Source organism: Phyllobates terribilis, unplaced genomic scaffold, assembly GCF_046119375.1.
Source record: "Phyllobates terribilis strain yellow unplaced genomic scaffold, ASM4611937v1 Scaffold_4__5_contigs__length_816908805, whole genome shotgun sequence".
NCBI lineage: Eukaryota > Metazoa > Chordata > Amphibia > Anura > Dendrobatidae > Phyllobates > Phyllobates terribilis.
Window position 1 is genome coordinate 165108308 of NW_027362764.1, and position 21098 is coordinate 165129405.

The window sequence follows — 21098 nt, forward strand, 5'->3', positions numbered from 1 at the left end:
GCACACACGCACATATATATATATACACTACACACACATATAGATATGTACATACACTGCACACACACACACATATACAGTATATACACTGCACACACACACATATATACATACACTGCACACACATATAATATATACATACACTGCACACACACACATATATATATACAGTACAGACCAAAAGTTTGGACACACCTTCTCATTTAAAGATTTTTCTGTATTTTCATGACTACGAAAATTGTACATTCACACTGAAGGCATCAAAACTATGAATTAACACATGTGGAATTATATACTTAACAAAAAAGTGTGAAACAACTGAAAATATGTCTTATATTCTAGGTTCTTCAAAGTAGCCACCTTTTGCTTTGATGACTGCTTTGCACACACTTGGCATTCTCTTGATGAGCTTCAAGAGGTAGTCACCGGAAATGGTCTTCCAACAATCTTGAAGGAGTTCCCAGAGATGCTTAGCATTTGTTGGCCCTTTTGCCTTCACTCTGCGGTCCAGCTCACCCCAAACCATCTCGATTGGGTTCAGATCTGGTGACTGTGGAGGCCAGGTCATCTGGCGTAGCACCCCATCACTCTCCTACTTGGTCAAATAGCCCTTACACAGCCTGGAGGTGTGTTTGGGGTCATTGTCCTGTTGAAAAATAAATGATGGTCCAACTAAATGCAAACCGGATGGAATAGCATGCCGCTGCAAGATGCTGTGGTAGCCATGCTGGTTCAGTATGCCTTCAATTTTGAATAAATCCCCAACAGTGTCACCAGCAAAGCACCCCCACAGCATCACACCTCCTCCTCCATGCTTCACGGTGGGAACCAGGCATGTAGAGTCCATCTGTTCACCTTTTCAGCATTGCACAAAGACACGGTGGTTGGAACCAAAGATCTCAAATTTGGACTCATCAGACCAAAGCACAGATTTCCACTGGTCTAATGTCGATTCCTTGTGTTCTTTAGCCCAAACAAGTCTCTTCTGCTTGTTGCCTGTCCTTAGCGGTGGTTTCCTAGCAGCTATTTTACCATGAAGGCCTGCTGCACAAAGTCTCCTCTTAACAGTTGTTGGATAGATGTGTCTGCTGTTAGAACTCTGTGTGGCATTGACCTGGTCTCTAATCTGAGCTGCTGTTAACCTGCAATTTCTGAGGCTGGTGACTCGGATAAACTTATCCTCAGAAGCAGAGGTGACTCTTGGTCTTCCTTTCCTGGGGCGGTCCTCATGTGAGCCAGTTTCTTTGTAGCGCTTGATGGTTTTTGCAACTGCACTTGGGGACACATTCAAAGTTTGCCCAATTTTTCAGACTGACTGACCTTCATTTCTTAAAGTAATGATGGCCACTCTTTTTTCTTTACTTAGCTGCTTTTTTCTTGCCATAATACAAATTCTAACAGTCTATTCAGTAGGAGTATCAGCTGTGTATCCACCAGACTTCTGCACAACACAACTGATGGTCCCAACCCCATTTATAAGGCAAGAAATCCCACTTATTACCCCTGACAGGGCACACCTGTGAAGTGAAAACCATTTCCAGTGACTACCTCTTGAATCTCATCAAGAGAATGCGAAGAGTGTGCAAAGCAGTCATCAAAGCAAAAGGTGGCTACTTTGAAGAACCCAGAATATAAGACATGTTTTCAGTTGTTTCACACTTTTTGTTAAGCATATAATTCCACATGTGTTAATTCATAGTTTTGATGCCTTCAGTGTGAATGTCCAATTTTCATAGTCATGAAAATACAGAATAATCTATAAATGAGAAGGTGTGTCCAAATTTTTGGTCTGTACTGTATATATATATATATATATATATATATATATATATATATATATAGATATATATATCCGCACTGCACACATATACAGCTGCTGCACACATGTATATACGTCTGCAGACTGGCGGCCGCATGCCGACCATTAACCCTGTGGTGCCCACACGTGAGCCGAGTGCATTGTGCCCACCACCAGCCTGCGTTCCCACAGCAGCGAAGTGGTTAACGTTCGCGCCAGTAAAATCCCCGCCAGAAAGCTTGGAGCCCATTGTTCTAGCACGTCACCAGCAGGCCACGCCCATCGCGAGCGCCGTGACGTCGTGCGCGGCAGTAGAAGCGGTTGTCGGTGAGAAGTGAGTGAGGAGCAGCACCGGGGGATAAGTGCAGGCAGCGGCAGAGAGGTAGGTGGCGGCCACCTGTCCGTGCGGCTGCGCTTCACGCTGGGGTAGTGGCCTGAGGGCCGGGGCTCGTTCCTGGCCCCGGGGCTATTGTGCAGATGTGGGGACGGAGTGCGGGGTGATGGGACAATGTGCTAGAATGCAGTGGCGGGCAAGATGGCGTTGTGCGGCGGTGCTTCAATAACGGCTCTTTCCCGCCATTGTATGTCTGCGCTGTGCAGGCGGGAAATCCCGGGCATGTGCGGCGGGCGCCGAGTCACGTGCTCCTTCCCCGCCGCCGCTTGTATGGCGGAGCTCGGTAGCGAGCACGGCGGAGGGGCCGGGGGGCGGTGTGGTGGCCGGTCCCGGCGGCCCCTGCAGGACCTCTATAGTTCCGGGCTGTAATCTCTGCACCTCTCTAGCAGTCACGACATAGTCCCGACATGTAAGCCCCGACATGATGCCTGCGGCGGTGGCCGTGTAGTCCTCGCCGTGTATCTGTGTTTTCGCCAGAGACCTGCATGTACTAAAAGCTCTATATGTATTTCACACACAGGACTTCATAGTGCCGCACAGCGATAAGGGGACCAGATAATAGTATTAAATGCAGGCCAGTCTGGAGACGCAGGTAGTAAGTGACTCTTCTATTGTTATGTATAAGTCATGTATACAGGGGTGCGGGCCCGGTGGCCGCTCTGGGGGCCGCATGCGCGTCATTCCCGGTGGTCCCCGCGACATGCGGAGTAGTGAGAGGATGGTCAGCCCCGCTAATAGTCTCACGGGCTGTACTGCGCATGCGCGCACAGGGGCGGGGCCGCGCGCACATCAGGCCTAGGGTGATCAGGAGCAGTGCGGCCACCGTGCACTGACCGGTAAGTGGGGGCGGCTGCGGGGGACCTGAGCGGGGTGTGCCGGCGAGCGGGTGCGGTTTTTTGCGCGGCTTAATGATGCAGCCCCCGGCTACAGCTTTATTACAGCGCCTGCTGGATGTACACCCTGAATGGATGGGGCTCCTGCCTCTGCAGCCATGTACAAGGGACTACGGCCATCACTATATCTGTGCACACTGCTGCAACATGGCTCCGGGTGGCGCCTATATCAGCCATCAGCGTGTGCCCAGGTGAAGGGGCCGTGTCCGGCCACTGTAAATGGGTAATGCAGTGCTCTAACGTAGTCCGCAGTATGGGGTCGATACAGCAGGTCCACTGTTACCCCACAAGCTAAATATGCCATCCTACAGCTGGGGCTCACTGTCTTTTTAATATATATATATTTTCATTGTAGTGATGACTATCTTTAATACAGATCCATCATATCACTGTGATGAGACTCCCAACTAATTGGCTACATTAGCAGCGGTCAGATGCTCAGACGTTCTGGTTGCCTGTTCAAAATTACCCATTGAATTATGCAAACTGAAGTGGGGGTGCCTTTGACTTCTATGGGGTGGTCAGTAGTCCAGAATGCTGAACTTTTTCTACTGGTTAACAACAAAACCATAATAATCAATGGGCCCCTTCTGCTTGCTCAACGAAGCACTCCCATATAACAAAACATGTGTATGAATATACTCACCTCTGCTCTCTCCGGTGTCCAGCGCCGCTCTTCTCAGTGATGTCACCGCAATTCAGACTAGCCTGAACGTGACTCGAAGTCTATTACAATGTAGTCTATGGAGCCTTGTTGTAGCATGCTGATAACATTTAGAGCCCCCCCCCCCCTCAAAAAAAAAAAAATTATGCAACTTGAGGTTTTGGCACCAAAAAATGCAGCAGAACCTGATACCCGCGTTTCTGCACTACCCATTTCTCTCTATGGGTGAAAAAACGATGAAAGTGACATGCCGCAGTTTTTCAAATGTCAGAGAAAAAAAAACTCTTAAATATCATACTTTTGCTGGTACTGTAAAACGCAGCTTAAAGTTAGCATAAAATAATGCAGCAAAAAGCGCAACGTGTGAACATAGCCTTACACTGTAAAAGCCACTTCTGGGCCACACAGAGCGGTGGAGTCACTGAGAAGTGGAGCAGAACGGTGCTGGGTCCCGAAAAAAAGCAGTAGTTGAGTATATTAATGAAGTTGTCCACTACTTTGACAAATCTGTAGGATAGGGCATCAATGTATGATTGGCCAGGGTCCCGCACATGGCACACCCTCCGTCAACTTGCCCCATATCAGCTGATCGGTGTGTGTGCCACGTGCGGGACCCCGGCCGATCATACATTGATGCCCTATCCTACAGATATGTCAAAGTAGTGGACAACTTCTTTTAACGCTCGTGCTACACTACATGCACATATACCCTTTTAAAAAAATATATGGATGGAACTGCTTCTGTAACGGATGCAACAGTCTATTCCAGTTTAGAATCAAAATGTGCAAGCTTTCATGTGAACAGAGCCTAACCTGTGCTGTAGCGGGCTCCAAAGCTCCATCACACTTCAGTGGTTGCTCTTGGCTATTGCAGATCAGCTCTCCATTTGATTGGTAGCAGAGCTGCAGCAGTTGCTCCAGTGTGCCAGAGCAGTGGTGTCCGCTCCATGCACTGTTTGCATCCAGCCAGAGCTTTTGGCAGCTGATCAATGGTGCTGTTGTGGGGGAAGGTCCTCCTCCCTTTCACCCCTCCCCTGAGAACTGATATTGAAGTCCCATCCTAAGAATAGGTCAATATCGTGTAGTGGGAACCCCTTCACATGCCCTGCAGTTCTTAACTAATACACCACTACTTAAAATTTTTATTTTTATTTTTTCTCCCTGTTATCTGGAAAAAATACTTCCTAATCTTCGGTTTTGCTGTAAGCAGATGCGCTCATCTGGCTGCTGCTTCACATTGAGATGCAGCATTGGTGACTGTTCCCACCAGACTGCCTCCAGGTTACTACTGGGGTCAGGGTTTCTCATTTTTTTTTTAATGTAATGCTGAACAGTTTTGGGAGGACGGGGAGAATCACTGTTACTTTCCTGGATTTTACCAGATCTTATTAATGTTGGAGCACTGCATGGTCCTTTACCTTTCTTCCACAAAGCCTTAGTTATCACATTTTGTATGTTTTTAAATGCATGATAAACATTTAAAGGGGTTGTACAAAGTTAAAAAGTCATCTCGTGGATGTGATGGGTGATAACATATTGATTGCTGGTGGTCTTATCAATGGGATCCCCCTGATCCCGTTAGCAGTGGCCTGCTTGATTCCCATCTGTATAAAGTGGAGATGCACATGATCCACACATAGCTGTTAACAATCTTGTTCTCTGGATTATTGGGATCCTCAGCAATCAGTAAGTTGTCCCATATCCTGTCTATAAGGGATGACTTATTGACTGGATACAACCTCTTTAAATTTTAAGGGATGTATATTTGATAAAATACTTTAAAAGTTAATGTTTTTGGCCTGTTTAGTACTTTATAATGTTTTTTTTTTCATTATTTTCTTGTCACCTTGACAGAAAATGGGGAAGAAGCAGAATGGAAAGGGCAAGAAAGTGGAAGAAGCAGAACCTGAAGAGTTTGTAGTTGAAAAGGTTCTGGACAGACGTGTTGTAAATGGGAAGGTTGAATATTATCTAAAGTGGAAAGGGTTCACAGAGTAAGTGTCAGGGCCCACTTTTTCCAAACACTTAGTCAAAAGATAAATGTATTTCCTCTCAAATAATGTTGCCTTTGATTATTTCCAGAGGTTCAATCATGTATACAGTGATGTATACTAGTTTAAAAAAAAAAAAAAAAAAAGCCAGAACACCTAAAGTCTTCTTGGTGCAGATGTTGGCATATACCCTCAATCATGAATTGGTATTTGTCTGACTGGTGTGACCATGCACTGATCACTAGGAAAGAGCCAAGTCTTTTACACCCCCTCCTTCCTTGCTTTGTGGTCTTTCAGACTAAAGCCCCCTTCTCATGTCGCTCATCCCCATGCTTAGTGGTTTCGTCTGGGCTTGTGTCCTAACCCCACAGAAAACTGTATTCTGGCATACGCGCAGACTGTCCGCACCATTATAGTGAACAGCCCGGTCAACATGTGCTCTGTCGTGTATACTCCTACTGGAAGCAGACACTCAGGCGTAATAGACTGCGCCTGAGTGTCCACCTCCAGTAGGCGTATATGCATGACAGCACACGTTCCCTCTGCTGGCACCATTATAGTCAATGGCTCCGTTGGTGCGTATGCCTGAATGCTGTTCTGCAATGGGTTCTGATGTAAGTCCCGACAGAACCACTAAGCATGAGGATGAATGCAATGTGAAAGGGTCCTAAGATGCAAAAAAAATCAGTTCATGTTCCCCATTTTAAGAGTGTTTTATTGGAACAGGAAATTCTCATCTGTAGAGACCTAGTCTTCAAAGCTGTGCCAGGATATTAAACCTAATAATGCAGGACTGACTGCTCAGTTTACACTCTTTAACCCATTGTTTACCTCACACTAAGGAGCTTTGTTTTTGAATATCTCAGCACTGCTCTTGAATACTAGCTCTCCTCCCCCTCCTGCTGGCACATTTTCTGTAACCATGCACCCTGGAGATGGTAAACAATTACTATTCATTGGCTATGGATAATGCACATTCAGCTTTATTGTTTTATGTGCATTTGGGCCAGTTTATGTATCAAATGACTGTAAGTAAAATTGGGCAGATTGTTACTGGTATGAGGATAACACATCCTAGAATACAGGTTCAGGCCATGTTCACATGTCTACTAATCATCCCTTAGAACGGATCCAGCAGGAATCAGTTGGCAAAGTTGTGCAAACACAACTTTCTGTCCTAAAAACTGATCTCTGCTGGATCCGTTTTTAACACTGAAGTCTGAGCAATGCATCTGTTGATTAGCAATTTTCATTTGAGAAGTATCTGTTTTTGCTTACTGGATCCCTTTCAATTTAAGATAATGGATGGCTGTTGTCCATAGACTTCAATGTTTAAAAAAAAAAAAAAAAATGTATCCAGCTAAGTTTTTTTTTTTTTCTTCAATGATGCAGACTTTTAGCTGGATCCTTTAATTTAAAAAAACAGTTGTCTGCACAACTTTCTAGACAACGGTTACTGCTGGATCCTTTCTAACGGATGCCTACTAGACATTGAAACAGCCTTAGCTATCAAGTGACCTTGATTTCTGCTGTTAATACTATTTTAGTTTTCATTGAAATGTCAGATAATTAGCTGCTTCTCTGGAGTCATCGATTCATGAGTTGCACTGATTTACTCCCTAGAGTAGTTGTCGGTGGGAGAAGACCGCTGCTCATGAACCCTTCCCACATGTTGTTTGGCAAGATGTTATGTAAACCTTTGCCTAAATCCCAGAAACTTGCTATTTTGGCACACAACATTCTGTAGTATGTGTAACAATGAATCATCCAAAGTGTTAATATATTAAAAGTACTAGTGATATTTATATCAGTGACTTTGGTCACTATTTCATCAGTTTTTGGAAGCCAAAGCCTGAAGTGACTTAAACACCCCTGAGTAAACAAATAATGAATTGTGGCTTAGTTTCACATTACTAGAATCATTTAGGGGGTCCACTTCTCTAAAAGCGGGAAACCCACTTTAATGTATACACCATAATAAGGATTTAAAATCCACAGCATGGATTAGTTTGCTGTGGATTTCTAGTTAAATCTCATTACCTATGGTGGCATTGTACATTTACTGCAATCTAATCTGCAGCAGAAAATAACTGGCATGTATGCTTCGTAGCAACTAGCCTTTTGGATATATTTGAGCTTTTTAAATTTTCTTAGTATCTCAAACTTGTAGTGTGGTTTCTTGCTGTAGCGTTCTGTATCAGATGTATATTATTCTAACAGTCCTCTTTTGTGTCTTACAGCGCAGACAATACTTGGGAACCAGAAGAGAACTTGGATTGTCCAGAGTTAATTGAAGCTTTTCTCAACTCACAAAAAGCTGGCAAAGAAAAACCAGATGGCAACAAGCGAAAATCTGTGTCTGACAGCGAATCTGAAGAAAGCAAGACCAAAAAGAAACGAGAATCGGTACTGTGATCTCCTAATTCTTGCTCTGCTTCTCACTGATGGTTGACCATGTAAACACTTATGTCCTCTAACTTAATTGAAACGTTTTTAGAAGGTTAATTTGAGTTTGCCATAATTGTAGTAGAAATCTGAGCCAGATATTCAAATATTAGCCACTGCAGCTAAACAGGTTCTTGAATTGACTCTGATCAGTGTATAAGCCCACTGCCCTGTCTGGGAGCTTCTGTAGTGGTCGCTGCTTTGTTGGGTGAAGCACTTTGTGGTGACTCACAACACTGCTTTTTTTTTTTCTCTTTTTAATTAGTTGCTAGAATTAGATATAATTAGTCTCAAGAGATATTGTTTCATTTAAATGTGTTTGGCCAAAGTATGTCTGGCTCATTATTGCCCTCCCACCCTTTTTCCAAGCCACTGTTAATGTTTCTTGTATGGTTATCTTAAGTAAAAACAAAAAAGGATTGGGCATTTGATTTCAGTGCCCAATTCTTCTTTCCTAACATGAGTCATGAGGCCCTGATGAAATGGTTGTCCAGTCCTGGCCAAACCCTCTGTTTCAGCTCACTTATGTATGTGTATTGGGGATCTTGTTGCTGCTTTGTGCTGGTGTCCCAACTATTTATTTTTCATCCTTCCTGAACATTTAGGCTGACAAACCAAGAGGCTTCACTAGAGGTTTAGAACCAGAGAGGATAATTGGAGCTACAGACAGCAGCGGGGAGCTGATGTTCCTTATGAAATGGTATGTAATGTAGTTGTGATCTGCTGCAATGACTTTTCTACTAGTTGCATGATTTTCTCTGCAAAAGCGGACATTATGCTTAAGCTGGTGTCCACTTCTGCAACTTCTTGTTTAATCTGTAAATTTATGCAAAAAAGGATAGTTATTCAAGACCATTTTGCTGAGTAGCTTCATTTTTCACCTGCCTCCTACAGCCCCTGTGTAGATCTAAGCCTCTCCAGAGTGACAAATGACAAGAGTAGTTGGGGAACAGTAGGGAATTTTTAATGCAAGTATATTAGAAAATAGGGTTTTAAATGAAAATTTCTTTGGCTTTTGGACCACCACTTTAAGGACCTGTAAGCCCAAAACTGTAGGAAGTGACAAATAGTTAATCAGACTTCGCAACATTGCTTAGAGGTTGGTCACTATTACATTGATGACCTAGCCTTAGAATAGGCTGTCAATGTCTTATTGGCCGGGGTCCTACACTCTTTACCACTGCCGATGAGCTGTTATCGGCGGCCACTTGCCAAGCTGCTCCATCTACTTGTAGTGACCGCCGCAGGGTACTGCACATCCACCTCTTATTGATTTGAATAGGAGGTGGATGTGCAGTACCAAGCCCTGACCACTATAAGTAGATGGAGCAGCTACAGAGTACTTCTGGCTAGTGGCCGCCGACACTGATAACATCTGATCGGCGGTAGGCTATACTTCATGGATTACTAGTCCAAGAGGCCAGTGTCTGGCAACTACTCCCACCTCCTTTGATATTTCTCTACGTGTGTGTATAAGGAGAGACCTGTCAGTTTTAAAGATCGCGGTGGGGAGAAGCTGCCAGGGATCTGCATCTTTGACTATTCATCAAAGATTGGTTGTTCCATTTTTTTTTTTTTTCCTTTGAAATGTCCGTGTCCCATAGTAAAACATGCCAACTGTAATAACTCAGCTGATCTTGGATTCATACTGTCAAGTTCGTTCAGCATGAATCAACTGATCCTCTTTAAAGGGTAAAGGATCTGCTTCTGGCACCCCTGTAGTCACTTGGGCTGTCACTGCAGACATGTTCCATGCCACACAATTCATTAATCTGTGCAGTGCATGGGACAAGGATTTGGCATGTCTCCCTCTGATAGCCAAGCATGTTTGTCTGAACTCCATGCTTGCTTCAAAGGGGGGCTTGTAGCTGCAAACTTGACAATTATACTTGGTGGGGGGCAGCCAAAGGTGCTTTGTCTGTTCTGGTTAGTGCTCCTTGGTGTTATGATGCATTTGACAATACTGACATTATTCTACAGCAACTTTCATTTAGTCTGAATTTTAGTCTTTCATAAGTCTGGGGGTTTGAACATATTACATATTCTTGCAGGAAAGACTCGGATGAAGCGGATTTGGTCCCAGCAAAAGAAGCAAACATGAAATGTCCTCAAGTTGTAATTGCATTTTATGAAGAGAGATTAACATGGCATTCTTGTCCAGAAGACGAAGCGCAATAAAGTCACTGCTATTATGGTAGACTTTTTTTTTTTTTTTTTACTGATTATTCTTTTGGCCACCTGAACCATAAGGTTATAAAGTTAGGTTGTTTTTTCTTTTTCTGAATAAACCACACCAGTAATTCGGCTAAATGTGGCCCCACGTAATGTACCCGGCCTTGTAGAGCATCTGATACATGTGTATTGGCTCTGTCTAGGCTTTTTTTTATGAATCTTCAATCTACTGAAGTCAACCATCTATAATACAGACTTGCAAGTGTTTTGTAGCCTTCATTTGATGTGCATGTTAATGCTTTAGCCCAATCTTTATCATTAGGTTATTAGCTCTGGTGTTGCTTCAGTAGAAGTGCTCCTGAGATCTCTGTAGTAAGTGGATGTTACCTGACTGTATATTGTTTACTTCAATGTAAATACTGGTGAGCAGTGTTCAATAAATAGTTTTATATTCTCATGTGTGACTCCAGCCTCGTGTGCACCATCATGTTCTATCTTATAGGAGAATGATAACTTCTCATAAGTTCTGTGTACGAGAGGAATAACACTGGCCATTATTACTTGTATCCTTCATTGTCCCCCTCTGCAGGGTCTGTCGAAGACTAGTGTGAACTGGTGGCAGACTAGCTGCTATCATCTCTCAATACACTCGGTAGACTCTATACAATATAAAGGGAGCCTGCTGTCAAGATGAAGTTGCTGGGAATCAATGGGAAAGTGTTTTTTTTTTCTTAATAATTATTATGCACCGCAGGGCCTGTCTTATTAAAGGACAACGCCTTAACGCTAGTAAAATACTAAATGTTTATTCCAGGGCTCCATGTCTTGCCCTCTAGTATGTGACCCCCAGACTCCTAAGCTTAAGAGACATGACAGATGCTCTGTAAAATGTAAGCAAATTTTCACCTTTGAAAAACACAACCTCATACTTTTTTTTTTTTTTTTTTAAAGGCATATTAACAGGTTCATTGTAAAAATGCCCCCCTAAGCTTTTACACAATTCCTTAATGTGATTCTGTATTAGAGGGTCAGCAATGTTGCTATGAGCCTCCCTCCACTCTTTTCTTTCTTTCAATTTGAAGCTAAACTTGTTTTTTGTCACATCATTGTTGCTGTGAGATTAGCAGTGATATAAAAGAAAGTCACATCACAATTCTTGCGTCATATTTGGGTGTTAACTTATCACTTTGCAGCACAAATGGAGTATAAAGATGGGGAAAAAAAAACTGCACAAATGTTGCAAAGTTCTCCTTTTCATGCTAGTGCTGCCAAAACTTTAAAGTGGTTAAAGTTTGCTAAAGGAGTGAGTCTTAAGCCCAGCAAACCTCTCATAACTTACTCCATGTGGTGTAAACTACAACAAATGTATTGAAGTCCACGACAATCCTCGCTGGTGATTCTGGAGGAAAGACTGACAGCACTGCTCCTGAGGTATGTGCTCCTGGAAAGGACCAGTGCAGACTTAATATAGGCACAAAAACCTCAGAACCAAAATGATGGCGAATGAAGATCGTGATGCAATAAGTGAATATATTTTATTTTGATCTGGCAAGAAAAGGTTCAAATGTTTCTTTAAACAGTCTTTATCAAGGACACTTGAGCCAGGCATGAGGTAGATGCGCCTGTCTCGCTGGTGCACATTATCTTAAAGATGCCCCAAATTCACAGTGTTGCTTCCCTCTTAATGAACTTGCCACATTTCGCTCGCTACTTTCCATGAAGACTCTGCTGGAGTAAGATGTGAGTCTGGATGGATTGGTGCTTGTCCTTACTAACCATTCTGACCCATACAAGCCAATGTATTCCTCCTTCCACTAGCTGGTTTCCATAATACACAGACAGCTCTTCACAGCTTGTTATACTGGCAGCTCCAGGTTAGTGCACACTTCAGAAGCTGTATACATCTGTATTCCCACCACTTGTGAGGATTAGACAGCTGTTAAAATAACTGCACATGTATTATTGTGCTAGTTGCAATGGTGACTAGAGGCCCCTGTACACATCAGATACATCTCGGATGTCAGTGACAGCCATCTATTCACAGTCCCCATACACAGGAACGCTCAACTCGCTGATCGTGGTTTATCTCCTGGGATAACACAATGGTCTGTTGCAACTTGGCAGGGAGTTTTGAGGACGGGCTGTTGACCCATATTGGCAGGTTTAACCAGCTTTAATGTTTATGGGGGACTCTAAAATTTAGCGCTGTTATCTGCTCAGATGGGGACGTGCTTGTTCATACTGTCGATTTGGACTATATGAAATTGATGTAGAAATCTTTCAATTATATCTGCTCTGTGGCAGACTTGGGATTTCGTCAGCATTTTTATTCAAATACTCATGTAAATGTATTGTACAAATCTCACTGTGTGAATAATGCCCTATATAGGAAATAAAACATGCCTGGCCTGTGTTTTGCATGTTAGACTGTTGCTGCACACCTACCCTGCTTTACATAGGCCAGCTTTGGCATCTGTAGCCATAAAGGCGTTGTTGTGGCATCTTTATGCATGCTGTGAATGAAGTCTGGCTTCACTTGATATGATCTATTGGATGTGAAGCAGTGATTCAATTTAGTAGCTTTTATCAGAAGCCACTAGGTGGAGCACTTACTACACTGAAGAGGCTCGTCACATCCATAATTGAAAGCATTATTTTATATAGCACCATTGATTCCATGGCGCTGTACATAACACGGGGTTACATGCTAAATACAGATATCACTTACAGTAAACAGGCTAACAATGATAGAACGGTACAGAGGACCCTGCCCTTGTGGGTTTACATTCTACAGGATGGTGGGGAAGGAAACAGTAGGTTGGGGAAAGCATGCCAAGATGTTGGGAGTATTGCCCCCTACAGCCGCTCATCCTGTGTCATGGACTGCTATTGTTTCCTCACAGATGTGTATGTACTCTGGAAGGTTTCTCTGGCTTTTAGTGACTTATTTCACAAGACTTGACATATTCTGACTAGTGATGAGCGAGTATGTTTTGTTAACCCTTTCGCCGAGTATGCTCGGGCCGAGCACGGAGTATTTATAGCTGCTCGGTGATATGGTTGAATCACTCCCGTGTGCATGATTTGCAACTGTTTGGCAGCTTTATTGCATGTGAGGAATGTGTTAGAAATGGACACTCCTCACATGTAATAAAACTGTCAAACAGTTGCAAATCATGCACACGGGAGTGATTCAACCATATCACAGAGCAGCTGTAAATACTCGGCGAAAGGGTTAACAGAACATACTCGCTCATCACTGATTCTGACCAAACGGAAGCTTTTTACACACTTTGATGTTACAGATTTAATTTTAGAGCCCGTGTTCTTTTTTTATAAAGTGGATCCAGCAAGAGTAAGGGTTTTTTTTTATATAATTTCTCATGCAGTTTGGCTTCAACTACAGTGACTTTTTGGAGACTTCAAATGGTTTAGCCAATACGTAGAATACCCTGTGAAGTCTTTGAGCTCTAATCACATCTGTAATTTGTCTTATTTGGAAATTTTCAACTGTTACACTAGCTGGCTAGCTAGTGTGTGTGTGCCCACGATGCGTTTTTAATGCGTTTCCGCAGCGTTTTTGCAGCTGTGGAAACGCATTAAAAACGCATGGTAGAAGTGCAGCAATGTTCCCCAATGATAATCCGCATGTGCTGTGCACATGCTGCGGAAATTTCCGTTGCGGATTATCATTGCGGAAAAAAACGCAGCACTGCCAATTATTAGAACGCGCCAATTCTGCAAGACCATCTGTACTTGCGTAATTGGCGCGTTCTAATGTGCGGATGGTACTCGGGTGTAGAGGAGAGTCTTATCCACACCCAGGTACCATTAAAAAAAACATAAAATAAAGATATTCACCTTCCGACGGCCCCCGGACTCCTTCCCTGTGCTGGATGCCGGCAATCGTACAGGACTGAAGGACCTGCGGTGACGGCAGTCATGTGACGGCAGGTCTTTTCAGTACTGCGTACCGCGATCTGCCAGCACAGGAGCGCAGCAAGCCTGCAGGGGCCATCAGAAGGTAAGTATTGGTTTATTTTATTTTTAACCACTCTCTTGGTCACACTATATAAATCCATGCAGTTTGCATGGATTTATATAGTGTGACCTAGTTGTCACAAGCACTTTCCAAGTGATGCTAATCGCTTGGAAAGTGCTTGTCAACCCGCATGTGGAAATGCATGTGAAGAACGCTTCACATCCGCTTGTCCCTGGCAGGAAAACGCATGTACAATCCGCATGCGTTTTTTTCTGCCAGGGAGATGCAGAAACGCTCAGGAAAAATCCAGAGCATATCTGCATCGTGGGCACAGCCTGTTAGTGTTTTTTTTGTTTTTGTTTTTTTTAAACTTCCTGTGACTTTGCATTCAAACAATCAGGGGCATGGACCTGCAGTCTGTGTTCCCTGCAGCTTTTATCACAGCCTCCCCTCAGGAAACCAAAAACTTGACATGGCTTCTTTCACTGCCATCCCCTAATATCCAGAATCCGTTATGGTGATGGAGGCCAAGAGTAGTGACCGCATCATACTAGACTGATAGAAGCAGTGCCCCATAGAAAAACGTATCGCCTCCTGATGACCACTTGTTTGGTTGCGGTCACACGCCGTGGGGTGGCACTGTTATCACACTCCCTGCTTTTCTCACCACCCCTGAAAACCTCTTGTTTCTGTGAAAGGCAGCAGGCACAGAGGCTGTGGAAGTCTAGTAACAGATGTAGGGAATTTTCAGAGACAAATTATGGGGAATCTTGTGCATCAAGCAACCCCTTCATGACATGCGCCATACATGTATGGAGCGGGCTCAAAGGGTGAGCCTGCCTCATACTTGGCAGGTAATGGCTTTTACTGCCAGGGCATTCCTCTTAGCAATCACAGATGGAGCGGAGCTCTGTCCTTAACAGTTAACGGCATGTAACATGTGCCGGCAGGGGGGCGTGTCATTCAATGTGACCATGGTATGCCTGTGATGTGATCATGAGTCAACAAGGGGTTGCTATGCTAGCGGGGGGGCTCTGAAGGCCTCTGTGCTAGTCATTACAGAGATCCTTTGAAACCCAGTCTGTGGCCAGGCGTCAAAGGAGGCTATGATCTTCACTATATGCAGCAATGCTGTGGTATTGCTGTATATAGCACAAGCGATTAGACAATTACAGTTTTAAGTCCCCTAAGCTAACTAACAAATGCAGTGAGGAAAAAAAAATTCAAATAACCCCTCTTTTACCCCATTAAAAATAAAGAAAAAAAATGCAAATGGTTTCTCCCCGTGTTCAGAAAAGTCCAATTTATCAAAACAAAAATAATTAACCCAATTGGTAAACATTGTAAATGAGAGATATTAAAAAATGGCAAAATTGTTTTTTGTTTTTTTTTTTTGGTTGCTGCAACGAGATCAAAACATTAAGGCCATCCCAAAAATATCAAAATCGTCCTTTTGCCCTGCAAAAAATAAGTAGTCAGAGCTCCATCAATCGAAAAATTAAACCGGTAAGTGTCTTGGAAAAGGGTGACACAACCCATACCCATAATTATTATTAATTATAGCACCATTAATTCCATGGCGCTTTACATGTGAAAAAGGGGTATATGTAGCAGACAAGTACAGTAGCTTGCACAAAATGGTCTTCTCTCCTCCACACTTATTCGTTCCTCACCCAATCTCCTCCAAGATTTCTCCCGAATATCCCCCATCCTATGGAATTCTGTTCTCCCAACACGTCTGATTATCCACCACATTTGGATCCTTCAGACGGAACCTGAAAGCTTACAACCTACACTGACCCTGCTGCTTCTTCACCACTGCCTGCTGCAACCCCCCCAACCTACTGTCTCCTTCCCCATCACCCTGTAGACCCGCAGGGCAGGGTCCTCGTCCCTCTGTACCAGTCTCATTGTTCATTTATTCACTGTGATTTATACTTGTATTTTGTATGTAACCCCTTCTCATGTACAGCACCATGGAATCAATGGGGCTATAGAAATAAATATTTTTTTTCACCACCAAAACAATACAAAAAAATTGGATGTTTGGTGTCGTCTTAATTGTATTGATTAAAAAAAATGTTTTTATCACAATGTACACAGTAAAAACAATTTAAAAAAAAAATTAGGTGTTTTTTTTCAATTTCTCCTCACTTGGATTTTTCTTCCCGTCTTTCAGTACACTATGTGGTAACATGAATGGTGTAGCTCAAAAGTACAATCTGTTCCACAAGAAAACAAGACCTCATATGCCTATGTGGACAGAAAAAATAAAGTTATGGCTCTGGGAAGAAGAGAAATGGAAATTGGGCCTTGTTATGAAGGGGTTAAAGCAACTTGTCCACTGATTGGAATATGATTCCTGTCTATATTCATATCTGTGTACAGAAGCCGTTGTGCAGAAATAGAGCGCATTGATAGGTTTTCAGGATTTATGTAAATTTCGGTTATTATACAAAAATGACACATTTCTAATACTCCCCCCCCCCCCCCCCTCAATCCCTCACTATCTTCTGATAGCAATACAAATATCAGTCTATGAGAATATTTCTGTTTTACAAGGAGAAGCAGAAAACCCCATAGATAATAGCCAGTCCTCCTCTTGTCTGAGAAGGGGCAGAGATATAGGCTACGTGCCCGCGATCAGGAATAGCAGCGTTTTGGAAGAAGCTCACCTGCGCTGCATCCAAAACACTATAGCACAATGGATAGGATTTATAGAAATCCCATGACCCCTGTGCTTGTTTTTAACGCTGTGTAAACTCCCCCACGGCTTGGGTTTATGAGCTGCAGCATGTCATTTTCTGAAGCTGAGTCGACCGATTGAATGTCAGTACATGCAGTGGATCCGCATGTACTGACCAAATAAGTGCAGCAATAGAGCACAGCGAAAATACTCTGCGGCCATAGCGCTGCTGGTTCCTGATCGTGGGGATGTAGCCTAATAGCTTCAAATAGAGAAAAATTAAAATGAAGTCTATTATAGAGTTGTAAGATTTTATCCAATTAAAGCGTAATCCTTGTGTAAATCAGGAATGGCTATTAAAGAATCACTTCTCCTCCCTTCAAAAATAAAGCACCACTCCAGCAGGTTTTTTTTTTAATTTCACTGCTGGAGTGGTGCTTTAAGTATAATTCCTCTGTTTCATGCTCACCTGTCGTTGCCTTCGCTTTCAGGAGTCGTTCCCTGCGGTCTCCGGCGAAAAGTGACCTGCTCGCAGCTCCAGTATTTCATGTAGCACGCGGAGGTCACTTTATAATACAAGTTTGTGAGAGACTCGTTCTGGCTCTCATAGACTTGCATTGAGAGCTTGTGACGTGGCTTCTTCCGGCAAGTCAGAAGATGCGCCACAAGATCGGAGCGGTGCTGAAAAACGGTGAAGACGCTGGAGGGTGAGTATATGACGGGGGGCAGGGGGCTTAAATTTAACCCCTTAATGACCTGAGCATTTTCCATTTTTGCTCCCCTTGTTTCCAGAGCCAGAACTTTTTTATTTTTCGGTCAATATGGCCATGTGAGGGCTTATTTTTTGCGGGATGAGTTGTACTTTTGAAGGACATCACTGGTTTTACCATATCGTGTACTGGAAAACGGGAAAAAAAAAATTCAAGTGCCGTGAAATTGCAAAAAAAGTGTAATTCCACAGTTGTTGTTTTTTTTTTTATACACCACGTTCACTGAATGATAAACCCGACCTGCCATTATTATTCTCCAGGTCATTACGAGTTCTAGACACCAAACATGTATAAGTTCTTTTTTATTTACGTGGTGAAAAAAAAATCCCAAGTTTGCTATAAAAAAAAAAAAAAAAAAAAAAAAAAAAAAAAGGCACCAGTTTCCAAGACCTGTAGCGTCTCCATTTTTTGGGATCTGGGGCCGGGTGAAGGCTTATTTTCTGCGCGCAAGCTGACGTCTTTATTGATACCATTTTGGGGTAGATCCGATGTTTTGATCGCCCGTTATTGCATTTTATTGCAGTGTTGCGGCGACCCCAAAAAAAGTAATTCTGGCGTTTAGAATTTTTTTTTCGTTACACCGTTTACCGATCGGATTAATTCTTTTTTATATTGATAGATCGGGCGATTCTGAACGTGGCGATACCAAATATGTGTGGTGTTTTATTTTTAATGGGGCGAAAGGGGGGTGATTAAACCCCTTTCCGACGTGGCATGTAATAGTACGCACCACGTCGGAACCCCCGGTTCATCGCGGGCTCCGGCCCTGAGCCCGCACTGAACCGTGCACATATCCGCTGATTTATACAGCTGACGTGCCCGCAACAGCCGCGGGTGGAATTGCGATCCACCCGCGGCTGGTAACTAGTTAAATGCCGCTGCCAATCTCTGACAGCGGCATTTAACTTGCGCAAACCGGATGCGCGTCACTTACCCCGCCCATCGGTGACCCCGTCACATGATCGCAGGTCACCGATGGGTTGGCATGACAACCCGCGATCTGCAGCTGACCCCTGTGGTTGTCATGTCTAGATTGCTATAAGCGCCACCTAGTGGTTGGCGCTCGTAGCAAGTGAGAATTTCTGCTACACACAGGCGATCTGCTCATCGCCTGTATGTAGCAGAGCTGATCAGGGAAGTGCTGCTTCTATTCTCCCATAGAGACTGTTGAAGTTAGCAGAAAGTGTAAAAAAAAATGTTTTTAAAAATAAAAGTTTAAATCACCCCCCTTTCGCCTCATTCAATATAAAACAAAAAAACTCCCACATACACATATTTGGTATCGCCGCATTCAGAATCTGCTCACAGGGAGCGCACTTTGTTTCCTCCCGGGCCTGTTCGGCTGAGCACAGTGCCGTAGTGCTCTATTGCGCAGGCGACTCTCCGGCGCCTGCGCAATAGAGCACTACGCCACTCTGCTCGGCTGAACGGGCCCGGGAGGAAACAAAGTGCGCTCCCTGTGAGCAGCGCGCGCATGCGCCGGGAGGTAAGGGAAAAAAACGCACGTCACAGGGCCCTGTGACGTGTGGGGAGGGGGGGAAATCTAAACATGGACATAGGCGGGGAATTGGTAGAATAACAAGCAGAGGGGTGGGAATAGCTTGGCATCCGGGGGACGCCAAGCCTGTGAAAAACCAGAAAGATAAAACTACATTTCTCTGCATTCAAACCTCTACTATGGGCCATACAGGTATGTATAGATTTACTTTTCTATACCCTTTATGCCCATAGTAGCTCTGATAACTCCAAAGTGGTGACAGATTCCCTTTAAACTTTTAGATTTTTTAAATATTTTTAAAAACATTTTTTTTTTTTTTTTGCGTTTTGCATGCTTCAATAGTCTCCATGGGAGACTAGAAGCAGCACTTGCCTGATTGGCTCTGCTACATACAGGCAATGAGCAGATCACCTTTATGTAGCAGTTTGGCTCACTTGCTATGAACGCCGACCACTGGGCGGCACTCTTAGCAATCTGGACATGACAACCACAGGGGACTCCTGCAGACCCTGAGTTGTCATGCCAACCCATCAATGACCCGCGATCAAGTGACGGGGTCACCGATGGGTGGAGTAAGTGATGCGCTTCTGGCGCGGTGCTGTTAAATGTCGCTGTCAGAGATTGACAGCGGCATTTAACTAGTTAACAGCTGCCGGTGGATCGTGATTCCACCTGCAGCTGTTGCGGGCACATGTCAGCTATATAAATCAGCTAACATGTGCCTGGTTTAGTGCGGGCTCAGCGCCGGAGCCCGTGCTGAACCGGGGGTTACAACATGGTGCCTACTATTACGTGCTACGTTGTAATACATTGCAATCATATTACATAGCACTGTGTATGTAATTACAATTGCTCATGTTGCCTTTCTACCCAGTTAATTCTCTTTTCTCTGTTCTATGTAGAAACAGGAAGTCTCTTGTCCCGGTATAAATTATTCCCCTCCTCAATGCCTGATCCAGCTTCTCCCTCCTCACCCTGAGAGGGACTTTTGCAGTGACTTATGACTCATACAGGGAAAATTGACCTCCTGTTTCTACATAGAGCTAGTCAGTTTTTAATCAATGTCATAGACTTAGGAAAAGAGAAGAATTAGCTGGGTAGAAAGGCAGAATGAGCAATTGTAAGTACACAGTGCTGTATAATGTGATGTCTGCAATATATTAAGAGGATAAACCTTTGATGGGATGATGATGATGATGAGGAGGAGGAGGAGGAGTAGTGCTTCTCTAATCCTGGTTCACACATAGTGGTTTTTTTTAAAGAGCTATTTGCTGCACGTTTTTTTTTTTTTTTTTTTTTTAACCAAACTCCACCCAAACCTCTTAGTTTCAAAAATACATGAAATTAACTGTCTAGAAATAAGAAAAAAAAAATCCACAAAAAAAGAGGAGGCCACGTCCAAGAGCATTTTCTCCAGCTACATAAGACTGATGCTCAAGCTATCGCAGGAGTTAAAGGGTTACATAGGAACAGAAACGGAACACAGTCACAGCGAAGGATGGAGAAATATGCTGCTACTGTGCATACAAAGGAAAGCCGGTAATACGGCGCCGCCATGATCGCACCGCACCCCCGCATTCTGTTGTCAGTGGTTTAACCCAGCAACCACCTGGCGGCTACTTCCGGGATGTGCGAATGCCGGTAAGGGGGCGTGGTCTGGAGTGAGCGCTGCACTCATCACGTGACAGTGTTAGTGCCGGCTTTGGCTGGAGTGGAGTGGAGCGGAGCGGAGCAGAGCAGAGCAGTGTGACTGGCAGGTGAGTGCGTGGGGTGGTTGTCGCGGGGGGACTTGACGTGCGTGGTGT

General features: G+C 43.8%; 2 protein-coding genes across 5 annotated transcripts in view; both read left to right on the forward strand.

Annotated features, from left to right (window-relative positions):
- The first annotated feature begins 2027 nt into the window (after positions 1–2027).
- On the forward strand, positions 2028–10814 carry CBX3 (chromobox 3). Of its 4 annotated transcripts, none has more exons than XM_073677887.1 (6): positions 2030–2180; positions 2713–2787; positions 5604–5743; positions 7981–8146; positions 8791–8885; positions 10237–10814. In XM_073677887.1, the coding sequence occupies exons 2-6, from the start codon at positions 2761–2763 to the stop codon at positions 10361–10363; spliced, it is 555 nt and encodes a 184-aa protein (XP_073533988.1). In that variant the 5' UTR covers positions 2030–2180; positions 2713–2760; the 3' UTR covers positions 10364–10814. The 4 variants fall into 4 exon arrangements, with proteins under 4 accessions (XP_073533990.1, XP_073533988.1, XP_073533989.1 ...); XM_073677888.1 differs by having other exon boundaries at positions 2713–2784; XM_073677889.1 differs by lacking the exon at positions 2713–2787 and having other exon boundaries at positions 2028–2180.
- A 10074-nt stretch (positions 10815–20888) lies between these two features.
- The window catches only part of SNX10 (sorting nexin 10), a 48641-nt gene continuing 48431 nt past the window's right edge, over positions 20889–21098 (forward strand). The window contains exon 1 of the mRNA XM_073676559.1: positions 20889–21050. The gene's annotated coding sequence lies outside the window, so the exon portion shown is untranslated. The remainder of the gene's footprint in view (positions 21051–21098) is intronic.

Coding starts and splice junctions, on each gene's coding strand:
- CBX3 (XM_073677887.1), top strand. CDS start 2,761: ATGCAGGCCAGTCTGGAGACGCAGGTA. Junction 2,788..5,603: donor CCAGTCTGGAGACGCAGGTA/GTAAGTGACTCT, acceptor TCACCTTGACAG/AAAATGGGGAAGAAGCAGAA. Junction 8,886..10,236: donor CTGATGTTCCTTATGAAATG/GTATGTAATGTA, acceptor ATATTCTTGCAG/GAAAGACTCGGATGAAGCGG.